The sequence below is a fragment of the Protopterus annectens genome, chromosome 15.part0 (genome assembly GCF_019279795.1).
Source record: "Protopterus annectens isolate FY-2018-M chromosome 15.part0, PAN1.0, whole genome shotgun sequence".
Taxonomy (NCBI): domain Eukaryota; kingdom Metazoa; phylum Chordata; order Ceratodontiformes; family Protopteridae; genus Protopterus; species Protopterus annectens.
The window spans coordinates 607659531-607676357 of NC_056749.1; the positions used below are offsets into that span (position 1 = coordinate 607659531).

At 36.3% G+C, this 16827-nt stretch overlaps 1 protein-coding gene across 1 annotated transcript in view; it reads left to right on the plus strand.

Moving 5' to 3' along the window:
• LOC122789950 (P2Y purinoceptor 4-like) overlaps nucleotides 1-13771 on the plus strand; it is a 277570-nt gene extending 263799 nt beyond the window's left edge. Inside the window, exon 3 of the mRNA XM_044057447.1 lies at nucleotides 5140-13771. Within this exon, the coding sequence (XP_043913382.1) occupies nucleotides 5163-6251 (1089 nt within the window). The 5' untranslated portion in view covers nucleotides 5140-5162 and the 3' untranslated portion in view covers nucleotides 6252-13771. The remainder of the gene's footprint in view (nucleotides 1-5139) is intronic.
• The last annotated feature ends 3056 nt before the right edge of the window (nucleotides 13772-16827 follow it).

Sequence of the window (16827 nt, forward strand, 5' to 3'; positions counted from 1 at the left end):
GGAGTCTCCTATGACTAATATGTTGGGTCTATGGTTAGGCCTTAGTGGTTGTGAGACACTGGTGTGTGGACTATACACTGTATGTGGTGTGGAGGGTTGTGCATTTCTCATATGTTTTTGCCTCTGAGGTCTCCATTGGTTTTGTTTTTGTTGAGAACCTCTGCATATCTGGATGTTTGTTGTGTAGTTGTGGGTGGTGTCAAAGATATAGTGATTGTGTTGATAACCTTCTGACTGCCAGATATACTGGGTTGTGTGGGAGACAGCATAGACTGTAATTTCTTTATGTAATTGCATCTCTCGCAAATTGTGTTCCTAGGTGGTAGTAGTATATGGTTGTCCATGTACATGAGGCAGTTGCTACACTGCCTCAGAATGCCCATATCAACCAGGCAGCCAGGAGAAACAGTAGGAAATTGTCCATCCATATTTGTCAGAATCAGAGGGAGAGAGGCCAGGGAGAGCAAAGGGGTACACCTAAAGGTCAGGTGCTTAAACCAAAACTAAGAGGCTTAGAATAACACTTAAAATTTATACAGACTAAAAACAAGCAGTAATAAATGCAGCAGAGAAGATGCAATTGAACACTTTAGAGAACAAGTATCAGAAAAACTAAGATAAAGTGATAGAGTAGGAGGAGGAAACACAAATACTGTAAAAGCAGCTGAATAAAGTTTCTTTTTTTTAGCAAAGTGGAAAGGGAGAAATGAGATAATTCAAGTTTAAGAAACTAAGGGAGTTGGCCTTCCCAAAAGTTCTCTCTGTATTAGGTAGAATGAGACAATGACACTGAAGTGGAAGAAGTGTCTTGGATCAAATTTACACTAGGGACGGGCAACTGCATTAAGCATGGAAGAAGTTGCAGACAATAATTAATAAAGAGTTGAAGGAAATTTCTGGGAGTGTAAGACATCAAGAGTCAGTGAGATAAGTTGATCCTTCCAACAGAACAAGGGGGTTTAGGATTACTTGATTTGAAGGGAAATTTTGCAGCTATACAGTTAAGGCCCATATACATAACAAAGGCAGAAAGCTATAATTCAAAGCGGAAAGGGAATATGTGTGTATGTATGTATGAATAAAGTAGGAGGGAAATTCAAGTATAAGGAGAGAGCGGAATTTTGGAAGCAGATCCTTTAGGAGAATAACAGCCATACAGAATATTATATTAATAAATAGCAGAAAGTATTCTAGGTACTAAGCCAAACATGAGAATGAAGAAAGGAGATGTTGCCAGTAGGGATGACTGCAATTATGGATACAGAGAACAGGCAAGATAGGGCTGGAATTTATTGAAGAGAACTGAGAAAGAAACCAAGGTATTGGGAAACTAGCTAGAGAGAGAGAGAGAGAGAGAGAGAAAGGGAAGAGGCCTAAAAGACATTTGGACTGCAAGCCAGAGACTGCCATCCCAATCGGGGATTGATATCAGAGTACAGGCAAACAGAAAGGAATAGGGGAATCCCACATGAAAGACCTAATGTGGTGGAGTTTTTAGTTGAATCTAGAGCAGAAACTGCTGTTAAAAAGGAATAAGCTGTTAAAAAAGGAATAATTAGTACAGCATATAAAATACTGCATGGTAATTATAGGAGCCAATCAGAAGAGTTTAAAAAAGACTGGGAAGAGAGATTGGATAAGCAATTCACAAGGAAACAATAGGAGAACATATGTGTGTCTCCATAATATGTAACAAAGTCTAGAAGATTTTGGATTTTTGCCTGGAAGTGTTTACAAATATGCTTTCATACCACAAGAAGACTCCAAATAATTTTTCCTTAGGTAGATGGCAAATGTTGGAGGTGTGATGAGGAAGAAATAGGTAACTGGGAGCATATGTTTTAGGAGTGTAATGAATTGGCACACTTTAAAAATTCCCTACCGAGTACTCTGTCAGAAATATTGGGTGAGCAAATGGTTGTAACTAAGGAAATGATTTTTTGAACTGGAATACAGGATCTGAATTGTCTAAGCATAGGAGGACCTTGTTAAGTTTAATTTTGGTGGCTGCCAAAAAAAGCAATCACTAGAAAATGGAATTCAAAGTCAAAAATAACTGTATTTGAAGTACTGAATATTGTAACAGAGATAAAAGAACTGAAATCATGTCTTTAGAAAGAAGCAGGAGCAGATTACAAAGAAAAAAATGAAAATTATGGGAAAAATGCATGCAGAATAATGTTTTTGCGGAAAAGTGAGGTTTCAAGGAAGGCAGGAATTGAGCAATTTATGTAATGCTGGATTGATGATAGTTATACAAAAGAATACATGTGATACATAACGTTTGTAATTGGGATCATGTAAATATGGTTTGTTTTATTTTATATAAATGTATCTTTGCATATATCTTAAGTGATAATTCAATAAAGGTGTTAAAGATCATTCATTGTTAGATTTTAGTGAAAAATTAGTAATTGGTAGCCAAGATCACAGCTTTAATCTTCTTGTTTTCGCCTTACAATAATCTTTTCTGTGAGGGTTTCCACTTGTTATAGTCTACAGAAATGTTCCCGTTCTCTAGTGGCAGTTGTATGGTAGATCATTTAAATATTTATCAAGGTGTTTGAAGTGACTATGGCATACATGGTTTTAATGAAAGCTACTTAAAATGTAAATTTAATCCTCTCTAGTCTGATGAAGTTTTTTCATCATGGGTACATGTTAATAAGGTGCTTACATTTATCATAATTAACATTCTTCTTTCTGCAACAGACCTTTATTTTTCTGTATGGCAGATAGATTCCCACAGGAATGAGGGGTAGAGATACATGTCAGCAGCATGACAACTGTGATCATATAAACCCAATCCCCAAATTGGGTCCACAGAAGAAATGTATACTCTGTGTAAAAGGTGTCCAAATGGACCCTGTGCACACTCTAGGTGAGGAAAGAGGCAGGCGATAAACTGACATCTGAAACTATATTCTTTGTGCTTGTTCAAACTGGTAGGAGGCAAACAACTCAAGGGGTGTCCCCTGTGATGTCACAGTATTTGAGTCAGTTGAAAAGAATCTCCTATCATCCATGTTATGTGCTGAGAAGAGATCTAATGGAATTGAGACTGAATAATTGCACAGTTCTCTGATCATTTGGAGATAATGGCTGACTCTAATCATAATATCACCACTCTGTCTGGGCAGAAAACAAGATTGGAATTGGTCATAAATATCTAACTTTTATAATATGGAGTAATAATGGAGATCACTATACCTTGACAGTGTTTTTTGCACATATGTTAAAATGTTAATGGTGGTAGCAAAGTTTGACACCTGCTACAGTATTGTTCTGACAGTTTAACAGGTCCATAGAAAATTACTAGGCTTGTAGTCCAGAAGACCATTGAGGACCCTAGTCCAAATTCCCAGCTGCCCCCAAACATCATAGGTTAAGTGACTTAATGCAGGTCACACAGTCGGCACATGAGGGGTGAGGGAATCAAACTCTGTATCACAGGTGCTACTGCTCTCAGCCTTAGCCATCTGTACCGACTGCCAGATGGAGATCAAAGGAGGATACCATCCCTGCTTTACCCCCTAACTATGCATCTTAAAAAAATACTAATTGGGGTTAAACTTGGGTAGCAACCCCCCCACAACACTACCAATGGAACAGATACAAAAAAGATAATTTTCTCTTGTCAACAACTAGAGAAAACTTCACTTCCATATCTGACAGTTTGCAAATGGTGCGATGACTGCAAAAATTACACATTTCATGTTCTTTTTAAAAATACTTATTTTGTTATAAATATTTGCCATCTCAGTACTAATTGGGATGGTTTATAATGTAAGCTGGATAACCACTCATTTGTATGTATTGTGGTACTGTCAATTGGGAATTTGGGAATCTGGGATTCCGTACTGCATAATACAAATGAAGTAAAAAAAAAAAAAGGCTTAAAGCAGTTTACTGTGCTTGCTCTGGTGGTTACACAAAACACTGCAACTTATGCAATGACATCGCTTACTACTCTGGACATAGAGTTATGTGAGGGTTAGTGTTCTCCATTACCACCAGAAGTATCCACCTTCCTTAAAACCTTATTTGCAAATGGAATGATAGAGACAGATCTATGATTATACACACCATCAGAATTTACCAGACAGATCTGTGATTATACACACCATCAGAATCTACCAGACAGATCTATGATTATACACACCATCAGAATCTACCAGAGAGATCTTTGATTATACACACAATCAGAATCTAAGCCCACTTTCTTCAGGTGGCATGGAAATAAGCAGTTTATCCTTTACAACAGATGGAAACTCCACTTTCTGAGAGAAGATAAGATGGCTTGGTAGAGAACTGAACTGAGCACATCCAGGCAGGATATCACCAGTCTTCAAATAGAGGGAACCAGTCCATTGGTAGTTTTGTACATACTGGAAATGGGAGAAACATAACAATCAGAAATGGGTGTGACAAACTCATACAAGTAAGAAGACAGAGTTGTGGGTCTTGCTGATCAATTTTTATTGCATGAATCAGCTACAGCTTGAGTCTTTAACAGGAACTTTGGCAACATATTTCATGGGGTAGCCATTTGCAGACAGGTGCTTCTGATCACAGGAGTGGCTGGGACCTGATGGCCAGCACACAGCCTTGCCATATGTAGCATATGCCATCTCAGTACTGTACAACAAATGCACACTGTGACCACAGTCACTGTGATAGGTGGTGCTGTTGTAATTGATGCATGAATACAGAGGTTTATAGAGGCAGAACATCTACAATAGGGCTTGCAGTGAGCATTTTGTGGACTAGAAGCCTGAAGTGCTGGTAAACAGTCTGTGGATGCTGACCCACTAGTGGTAAATAAGGCATCTACTAGCATTGTCAACATGAATAGACATCTTCTCTTGATATTGAGGACTGCCAATATTTTTCAAGTCATTTCAAAGTGAAGTGGTATCTCAAGTCAGCTGCTAAATGAACGCAGTGATTTATGAAAATATTTTGAAAAGTTGTAATGCTGTTGAAGTGCATATTGGAGGTCCAATGAAACATAATTTCTAGTAAGTCAGCACATTAATAGTACATAATGCACTAAAAATTAAATAATTTAAGATAATGTTGTTTATGTTTTTTTCAGCTGAAGTTAAATGTGTTTTTATTCTGTTATCTGTTTTACAGGTAAATTCTCAATTTAAGATATTATGGGAACAACGTATTTACCATCAGGGGAGAATCTTACTTCTACAGAAGTTGCATCTAATGATTCAGAAAAAGAGAGCTGTGTTTTTGACGAGGAATTTAAATACGTGCTGCTTCCCATCTCCTATGGATTTGTGTTTGTCTGTGGCCTTGTTCTAAATGCTGTTGCCATATGGATGTTTACATGCAAGATCAGACCATGGAGCCCTAACACAATTTACATGTTTAATCTGGCAGTCTCAGACATACTATATGTGCTGTCATTGCCTACATTAGTATACTATTATGCAAACCGTAATAACTGGCCATTTGGAGAGGCCCTGTGCAAGATTGTCCGTTTTCTTTTCTATACCAATCTGTATTCTAGCATCCTTTTTCTCACCTGCATCAGTGTGCACCGCTATTTTGGTATCTGCCACCCCATCTGGTCCCTTAAGTGGGTCAAAGCAAAATATGCTAAAATTACATCAGTGGTCATCTGGATTGTTGTTATTGTCTGCCTCATTCCTAACCTCATATTTGTCACAATAAGTGGCAGAGGGAATGATACTCTGTGTCATGACACCACCAAACCAGAAGACTTTGATGAATATGTATACTATAGTTCTGCTGTCATGACCCTGTTGTTTGGTGTCCCTTTTCTGGTAATAGTGGTCTGCTATTGCCTGATGGCGAAAGAATTATGCAAGCCTTCTATACCACACTCTAGTTCAACTATGACAGCCACAAAAAAGAAATCACTAAAGATGATTATCATAGTTCTGGCAGCATTTGCCATCTGCTTTTTGCCTTTTCATATAACAAGGACATTGTATTATACTTTTCGGCTGTATGACGCCAGTTGTAAAGAGCTGAACATGGTTAACGTAGCCTACAAAGTGACAAGGCCTTTTGCTAGTGTTAACAGCTGTATCGATCCTATCTTGTACTTTCTTGCAGGAGACCACTACAGGGGTAAACTGCTTCGTGTAATTACAAACTTAAATCGTTGCAAAACTCCATCTTCATCAACAATACTTCACCAGTCAAAAGAGAATGGCCTGGCCCTTGGCAGTAATGGAGACGTTGTGAACTCTGAAACTAGCAGTTAACTGTAAGAAAGTGTGCAACAGAGACTGTAAAATACATTTTTCTGTTTGCCTGAGTTCTCAGAAGTATTTTTACTGATGAGTTTGCACAAATGTTTTAGCATTAAATCAAAATATGAATGAGTGGTGTAAAACAAATGTTTAAAGTGAAAATGTGTCATGAAATAACTGGCATCAAACATAACTGAGATTTGTGTAATAGTTTTGCATATATAGCATTTGTTGTGGTTGTCTTTATCATACATAAGGAAAGTAGAAGGACACTGTGGTATTGTGCACACAGTGACATTATCATGCTAGCTCAATTTTTTCTTCGAATGAGCACAACCGCCTGAAGACCAGAGTAGCAATGTAGTAAATGGATGCATGTGCAGTCATTTCATTTTTCTTGCATTTTAATGACAGTTGTGATTTCTGGGTTAGACTCGGTCAATGCAGAGTTCTCTATTGTAGATGAAAAGGACCACTACATTGATATCAACATAACTTCCATAGCTCTTTCTATGCTGATATCTGAATTAGTCATCAAATATATAATTCATTAGGTTGTCTCCTGATGTTCATATACTTTACAACAAAAAAAAAAAAAAAAAAAAAAACATAAAATGCATTTAATGAGAGAATTGTAAATTGGATGTACCGAAGGCAGGGGCTAAGTCATTTCTGAACTTTCCATGTTTCAAGTAGCTGGATGATGCATGTGGGTATTCATTGAATACTTGGCTACTACAGTATTCTGATCAGTACTGAATATATAATTTCCATCGCTTAAGTATACCACTTATAAAACAGTGCTTTAGCTCAAGAAATATTTGTTTACAGTTCAGCAAAGAGATCTTCTTCTGCCAGGCTTGATACATATTATGTTGGAATAAGCAAAGTCCTGCATACAGATTTGTTTCCCACCAACTCCCATAGGGCTGCAGATTAACAAGAAATCTAACTTCATTAATAACAGGGTAATATAAAGTTATATGATGTGCAGAAAGCAGCACTCATGGTTAGAGTTTCAGCTATGCAGGAATTCCAAGTAGCTAGCCTAATGCACAAATCTCAAGATAAGCTATCACTTAAGAAAACAAGTGTATGTGAGTTAAATAAAAAACTAGTACATGTCCTGTTAAGAGAGTTCTTCTCTTCATCACGCAAAAGGCAGACTACCAAGACAGCATGTGATTACATATTCTATGCTATCATTTTTCTATATTAAAATAAACATGAAAACTCATAGTAATATTATACATACTCATTCACCTCCTCAAAATAGTACATTTTGTGTTTCACCAAAAAATAGGTGACATTTTTCATCATTTAAAGGTTAGGTAGCCCACATGCGATGTTTATTTTAAAATGCTAGATGTTCTGAGTAAATAAAATAAGGAAGTGCAAAAGTATTAAAAATTGCCAGGACTTCCATAAAAATCCAGTTTCTTTCCCTGGCATCTCAGCACAGTCTTCCACATAGGATACAATCAAATAAAAGAATAGCTGTATAAAATAGAAGCACCCCTTAATTAACATCTATAATTCAATTAATCAAGATGATCTCTTCAAAATTCAAGAAATATATTCCAATTATACTCCTAATTAACACCAAAAGGTGAAAGACTTTCTTTGCAGTTTTGACAGAACACCATATCACTAGTTAAAAGCAGTATGCTCTAACAAAGCAAAACACAGAACATCAGGATTTCCCACATGACATTCCATGAAATGTTAAGTCAAAGCCCTCCGCAAATTCCCGCTGTGACAGTTCCATACATGTTCCAGTAATCTCTTTCTAAATATTTGTCTAGTTTCCCCCATGTAAAATAAGCCACAAGGGCAGGAAAGCACATACATAATCGTACAAGTAGAGCAGAAATAATTGCCACAACTTCATATTTTTTCTATTAATTGTATAATAAAAGTTACAGAAAAAGTGCAAACTGAACATCAACAACGGGACATGGTGACATTGTTCAATACTATAGGACCATAAATACATGTAGGTGACATATCAGAATAACTATGTATTAACATCACAGCATCAGAAAATACATTCCACCCTTGGTATAAAGCCCTTGTTGTGTTCCAAACTTGAGACACTGGTACTCAAAGGGGCCACAAGGAGTGGATGGGACTGGTTGACATCAGCTTGTCCATCAGTGGGTTGGGAGGCAACCTAGGCATGCTGCAGTAAGCAGTGTTAAGAGCTTTGAGAACTCCATGCTGCAACTGGGTATACTGCTTGTTCAGAGACTGCACATGCAGGGAAGCAAGCATGCACCTACCAATGCATCAATCATGGTGCTGATAAGGATGCCAAAGGGTAGTTCATGTTAAGACACGCTCCTCGGTAGCAATGTGACACTGCACAAGCATTCATAATCTCCTTACTGGCCTCAGGTGTGAGTCTGGTTGAATCCAAGAGAGAATTTGGGCAAAGACTCCAAGGGAATAAAGTTATTTTTTATGGAAATTTTAGATACTTTGCTTACTTACATGCCATTTATTAACTGCGTAGGTGGGCAAGATCTAAGGCATTTTTCAGCTGTGACTACAAGTAAAATATATGTATATTAAAAGAATATGACAACAGTATTTTATGTAACACTGCAAAACTAAGTAACAATAGTCAAAAATATAAATATTTTGAACATAAGACAAAAAGATACTTGCAATGAGGAATAAAGTTAGTTTTTACTAGATTAATTTGTTTCGATACAAGATTAAGACTGATTTGAAGATGGCATATTTTGTATTCAAATGATGGCATGTGATACCCGACATCTCTGAAACACTGACTGGAAGTTGTCAGTAAGGTAACTTAATTATACTTGCCTGAAAAGTCGAACAGTGGGAAGATATATTATGCATACGGGAATGATATTCTGCCCAAATTAATTTAACGCTCTTTCAAAAGTAAAGAGTTTGAAATGGTGATAAGGGGGGTGCATTCTGTTTTGTTGGCATGTCCACTAACAATAACAGTAGTGGCTTTTGAGTAGGGTAATTAAAATTAAAGTAAAGCAGTTTATATAACAAGGTGGGGAAAAAAGAAAAGTCGATCATTTAGTAACCAAAATGGCATAAGGAGCATTAATGGAATTAAACGTAGTGTATTCTGAAGTCAGATTTATGTTTATACATTTTTACAGTTTTTGTAGTAGCAATGTGCAGTGGGTATTTCCAAGGATGACCAAGGATAGAGGTATATTCAGGTTTGGTTATTAGGACAGTCTTGCTAATGGAGCTTTTTGATTCAAGGGTGAAAAGACAGTTTTGAGTTGACTGTACCTCACTGATGATTGCACCAATGTTGTGCATGAAAGGAAAGACTGAGGTCAAGAATGACACCAGGCATCTGCAGGAATTCACAAGGATGGCAGATTTTCCATGGGAGATCAATGTCGATGTGATTTCTTACTTATAGGGAGAACTGCATATCCACATAGTTGGCTATATGCCATACAAGTGTCAAGCAATTTCTTAAAAGTATTCAGCATATTACTCTGTCTTACAGTTAAAAGTAGATTTTTTTCCATGGTGTGACAGCAGAATTGGTGATAAATTTTGCCCTTAATGAAGTTCTACATCTACACATTTTAAGAGTGAAACAGGCTCTCCAGTAAAGGAGTTTAGTTTGAAGAATACCTATATTCATTAATGCCCTGAATGTTTCATCATAAAAGGCTCTGAATGCCAAAAGCAACTTGCCTCTCAGATACCAATAGCTGCTTGAATGTAGACCAATTACCTTCAGTCTTTCACTGTATTTAAAAGAATCATAAGCTGCAATTCTTTTGGCGAATTTTCTTTATATAACTACCGTAATCAGTAGGTATCACTTGCTATTAGAACAGAACATAGAATTATATTCTAGTACTGTTCTAGCATAACAAGCAAAGAGCTTCATTAGGATGGAATGTGTGGCAAGTGAAATTCATAACGAACAGCAATTAGTTCATCCAGAGTGCTACACTGAATAATTTGAAGAAATCACTTGACGTTTGTCCAAGACTTTTGATGTATTCCTTGCATCCAGAGTTTGCGATCTGTATGGCCACTTGGACAATATTCACTTCCCCCTAAAATGAAAAAAACATGCAGACAGCGACCCCCATAAAATATCTCTCACCCTAGGGAATCATTTTCTAAAAGAACATGTATGGTCACAAGCACAAAGCAAGCTCATACTCAAGTTTTATTATACCAAAATAATAAAATGAATAAAAAATAAGAGCTTTCATTTTTCCATAAAAACTTCACCAGATAACATAAAACTCACTCACTACTTATAAGGTACTTAATTTCAAAGTAAAACATGTGACCGCCAAGCCCCCATCATCATCATATAGTCAATTTAAACCAACAGAACACACTATATTAATTTCTTAATTGGAAAATAATGACACATTCAGTACTTACATCCATTAAATTGATGTACCAATTATATAAATGTTCATGAATTATTTCTCAATAAGAATCATGAAGCCCAGTAAGGGGGCCAGGCTTGTTGTCATGAACAACTCAGACTATTCTCTTATGATGAAACAATTAACTGGAGACACCTATAAGAGAATTTCTATTAATGGAGTGTATAGAAAGATTAAGGATAAATTAGAGGATTTGTGCATTGAACAATAGGTCACTGTGGAACAGTATAATTTTCTCAATGTAACCAACCATATGACCTCCTCGATTTTCGGACTGCCTAAGATTCATAAAAATATTCAACAGCACCCAATGCACCTGATTGGGGATGCACATAAGTCAATTGCTCACCCTTGTGCAAAGTTTTTAGATAAAAAAGTGAAAAGTTTAATTTTTAAGGAAGATCCTGTTTGTCGTGACTCTTGGGAGTTTTTATGTAAGATTACTCAAATACCATATAAGGATCCATACATTTTCATTACAACAGATGTAAAAGATTTATACACTGTCATACCACACAACATAGGATTAGAATGGTTCACTGATTTCTTGTTTGAGAATGGCACAACTCAGGATTGTGTTAATCTCTATGAAGACTTGACGGAAATTGTTTTACAAAACAATTTTATAAAGTTTGAGAATGAATTATATATAAAATGTAGAGGGGTAGCTCTGGGAACAGCATGTGGGGGTTATTTGCAAATATTCCTGTAGATGCCTGATGTTGTTGTTGATCACCCTCCTTTCTTTCATGTTTAACACCGACTTAATACTCAGTTACCTACTGAGCTTGGGTTTTACATTTTAAGGAGCAATTCTAATACCTAGCTCTTCATATTCTTTCAGTAATGATCATTTAATATTACCCATATGTATTTACACCAGGACATTACACCACACTTGTCTGGATTAATATTCAGACCATTTTTTTCAGCCAGTGTATTTTGATATCCAGTTAGAATAGACATTGAAATGAATGAAGACACAAACTAAACAAAATGGGTCCCACTACTGACCCCTGTGGCATGCCAACAGTTAGTTTTGACCATTCTGGGGAAAAAAGCTGTTAATCTTTACTCTGCATTCTTAAGTCAATTAGCCACCCAATTCATTATGCAAGGATTTATTAAAATCTATTTCATAGTGTCAGTAATCACATGATGTGGAACTTAATCAAAAGTTTTAGAAAGAACAAGGTAAACAATCTGCCTACTACCAGAGTCATAAAAATCCACAAAATTAGTAAAGGTTATCTTATTTTTAATAAAATGATGCTGAAACAGTAAATTTGAATGTTGTGTGACATAATACCAACATAATAGCAAGTAAACATGTTTCATTACCTGTTGCAAACTTTGGAGCATTTCCAAAGACCATGGATTTTTTTAAATGAGAAAGTGACTTTACAATTACACTGACTGAACTAAATGCAGATTTCAAGTCTTGGAATTAACATATCTAGAGAAATGAGTTGTGGGGGGCACAACCTACAGATGAAGGATACAGAGGCTTCTGCCTTCTGCAAGATTACTTTTTTTTTAATTCGGTAAGTATTAATGTTGAGCATTATCAATTTTTTTTCATTTCCTTATTTTGTGATTCACTGCAATTCCCTTTGGGTAAATTCTACACATTCAAAATTAATGCTACATTGATAAAGAAACCGATGGATTATTTATGAATACGAGGAAAAATATGGAACCTAGAATTCAGCTTTAGCAAATACCAGAGTAGTTATTTAAGCAGTGGCACACAAGATTCTGTTCGCTTTATAGTTTTCCATCTAAGCTTCTAGCAGTTGTGTTTTGGCACCAATACTTCAGCAAATGTGGCAAGTGCCTTTGACATATTCAGAGTGAATGACCAGAATAAATATGGGGAGTAAGTTCTTTGGGTAGGGAGTTGCTGGTCTGGGATTAATCTATCACCAAACTGCTTAAAATGTGTTGGCAGGATGCATATGGATAAGTAAATGAATGTTATGATTTTGATTGTGAAGAGACAGCAGAATGTTGCACAGTGGAAAATGCTAAAGTGACTCTGAATACATATCAGTTAATAACTACATCCCTGAATACTGGCTGCAGAGTACATTACACCTGCATGCTGGCAATTACACAGTCTGGGAATATATGCTCAGCTGTACATGTTTCCTAAACAGAAAAATCCTACAGGGTTTACAGTTCCTTCCTTCCAACTTGATGGCATGTTTTTCTGAATTCTAGATGGTCAAAATAAAATCTCATAGGCGGCATCAAAACTGAAATTTAGCACAAGACATTAGAAAATAGTGAACAGTATATTCTTCATGCTTTAGTCATCAGAATGTGACATTTTCCACAAGTATTTTATAGTTAGAACTTAGTGGATAAATTCTGATTCACTAGGGTCCCTTATAATAAAGGCTAGTATTAACAAAACACTGTTTGTGGCACAATGGAATGGTGGGTTCCAAGAGGCATGGAACAATAGCAATACAAAGGGATAGTACGACAGAGGGTATCTGCTATGGTATGCTGAACAAGCCAATGTATTCTACAAAAGAGGTGCAAATCTTGAATATAATCATTCTGCACTTTATCATCAGCCAGGAGTTAGTCAAAGATATATTCGTCAATGCTTAGTTATACAACATTCAATTAACTGAAGACCATTACCTCTGATGTTAGAGAGGTTGTTTTGTTGGCCAAGGCTACTGTTGTCAGAAACTTAAGTTTTCTCCAACTTGCTGCAAACTTAGAGACACAATCAAATTTGGTGGTACGAAGAGACAGGCCTGATACATCCTCCCCACAAAAAATAATGTTTTTTGCCTTCTTCTTTCTTCTGTTAGCATTTGCTGTTAATATTTGTACCAGCCAATCAGGTGCTGACAAACTGGTCAGTTAGTATTCATATGTCCAATCACCAAAGATCCAGTTCAGTACATAATTAGTGGAGAATGAGGTCCAGTTATGAGCCTGAGACAACAGATGAATCAAAGGCTGGTAACACATAAGAATACATATTGATTGGCCAGGATATTCCAATCAACACAACTGGGGCTATTAACACTGCTTTCTAAAACAGTGCATGGGTGGAAGAAACTGATTTGGTATTGGGAGCAAGTAGTTTTTTTCCCTGACTAATGACCAGAAGGACAGAAAGGCCAGCATGGAACGTTGTTATTGAGTGCGGTTAACAAAAGGTTGAGGGTTCTGAATACAGACCAGTTATAGTTGAGTTTAGCTGCATAGTACAATCGCTGACAGGATGAGTAAGACTGTTAAGGAGTTCAGATCACTAGCACAATGACAGAGAAGAAGGTGACAAGGGACATCTGTCATTAATGAACAAATGGTGAGAAAAGCATTCAGGGGACTAACAACTGGGATGGCGGTACAGCAGCTGCTCTAATCACTTGAGGGGTACAACGGAGGTTTTTCTGCAGCCACAACATACTTAATATGTATGGTGCCAGAATAAAGGTTCCCTACATAAGCAGCCAGTGGCGGAGATCATGTGTCAGCTGAAAGGTTACAGATATGCTGTACTTAAGCGTTTTGTAGAAAAGCGTATTTAAAAATAACTTACTTTCAGTATCCAAAGGTAATTAATGCGCGCATTCCACATGGTGGTGAGAAATATGCATGGAGGGGAATTAGTGAATTATGATCATTCATTTTGTTGAAAGTTGGAGCAATGTATGCATTTCAGCCATTCTTTCTAAATAAATAACACGATGACAAAGAGGAAACTCATTAAAACCACTTAAATGTTGCAACACAATATGAAATGGTACAAATCTTCACATTCACTTGTCGGATTAGTACAAGCTCTGAGGTGAATTATTACACACACAAAACAACATTTAACTCAATTTTGTAAAAAATACAAATTTCTGTAAATAATACTTTAATGTCAGATAAGCTATTATTTCTGAATTTGTTGTAGTTAATTGTATTGTATTAAAGAAAGTGCTGGTAATGCTACTGGAAATAAACCTTGTGTCCTTATTGTGATGCTTTTGTTTTTATATCTTCTTGTAAAACCTGGAACAGACAATCCAATCTACAAAGGCATTAAAGTATTACTGCATAGCTCTCAATCTCCGAGCAAAAGAAATCTGGAAAAAGATAAAAATAATGAGGGAATGAAGCCCCAAAAATAGGGACAGATTTTAACTTTACTCTTAAAAACTTAGTTGCTAGAATACAAGGTTTTGTGTTAGTACGAATTTTCTGAAGAATATAAAGTCTGAAACTCAAATATGTGTCATTATTTAGTGCATTCAATCCTCGCTGATTTGCCAAGAAAATCCAGAAAACCACAAATTTTATTAGGAACAGACCAAAAATATGAGCAAAAATCTGGACACTGTGAAAATCTAGACAGTTGAGAGATATGTATTACTACGCCAAATCAGTAGATGCACAAATCTTAACAAAAGGGGGGGCAGTGAAGTTTGCTTTGTAAATAAGAAATGTAAATTAAGTCAGATTACTTTTATTTCATGAAATTCAAATCATTTTCTGGTGTTGAGCATCCTTCATGGAAAAGATTTCTTGTTTTTCTTAAAAAGTGCATGCGAACATTAGTAGAGCATTATATAGCTGAAAGCATTGTATTCAGAATTACATATGTGATGTGCATTCTCTACAGGACAGCACAGACTCTGCACATTTTTATGACTTATACAGCATTTGTTGGATGAAAAAGGTGTAGTCGAAAAGGTAGCTTAAGATGATAAACAGCTCTGATAACTTATATAGCATTTGTTGGATGAAAAAGGTGTAGTCAAAAAGGTAGCTTAAGATGATAAACAGCTCTGATAAAAGCAGTAATAGATTCTATCAAACAGTGTAATTATTTAAGATTAGCCTTGGGATTCATTAAAGCCTACACTAAGTGTACACCCTTGTGAGTGAACAGACAACACAAGCATAATTCACACCTTCTTCCAACTAATTTTAGTTTTCTTAAAGATTTTCATGCAGCTTTAAATGCTGAAGGAGATTCATAAAGGAAACCACAAAGTTTAAACTAAAGCACAAAAAATGTGGCAGGGATGTTCTTGAATACAGATTGTATACACTTAGTGTAGGTGTTATTTAATGTGGCCCAGTGGAATTAAATCTTGTGCCTTTAATCGGCTACTAGCAAATTCCTACATAACAAGTCTGCTTTACGGTACAAGCCCTCATATATTTTGCAAAGCATAATCATTGTCAGAAAAAAATGCACCAGTTTATTCCATTTTATTTAGAGTAAATATAAATTGTATCTTATACTGGACAATATGAAGAAAAGGATAAAAGCTGTGAGTTCAGAGGTTATAAGAAAGATGTTAAACTAAGAAGAACCATAAATAAGATGTAGAACACAATATGCTTTTTGTGTGGCAGTGACTGTACTGTGTGTGTCTTAAAAATATAAATATACACAGACACACATGGATACAGCTTCTTCAGTATTAAGACGTGCAGAAAAGAGAGAAGAAAGGCATATAGCAGCAGTCAACTGCAAAATAATATGATTCTATGTTTATTTACGCCCAGATACAATCACTTTTTTAACAATACTTTAGTTTCAAACATGTTGGAGCTCTTGGAATATGTTTTCAGAGGCAGTTATGAAACTAGCCACGAGAAGTATTTTACCATCTGCAAGAATGATGTTGCAAAACAAAGAAAAGATTATGGATTTCAACAACTGGCTTAGCTTCTGGTGTCATGTAAGGGGATTCAGTATATATCAGCCTAGGAAGAGATGTAATGGTCTAAACTGCTTCAATAAAGCTGATCTGCACCTCTCTACCCCTGAGGCTTTAGTATATTGGTCAATAACTTGTTCATACCCACAGTGCCATTTTTAGACAATGACAGTCCCTAAAACCATCCAGTAGGTTGGCATAATGGTTAAAGGATTTACCTTACAGACACAAGCTGCAGGTTTTGATTCTCACATGGAGTAATTTTCTGGGCTTAAAATGGCCCACAAGGGCAGTTAGCCTGGTACTAATCTATAAACCTATAAGTATAACAAAACAGAATCTGGATATCATAAGGGTTTTACTTCTCAGTGACAGGAGTATTAACAAAAAGCTTCACTTCCTACAGGCACTCCTTACCCTGGAATGCATCGAAATATGCATTGTCATGCAAATCTCATTCAAGTCTATAGA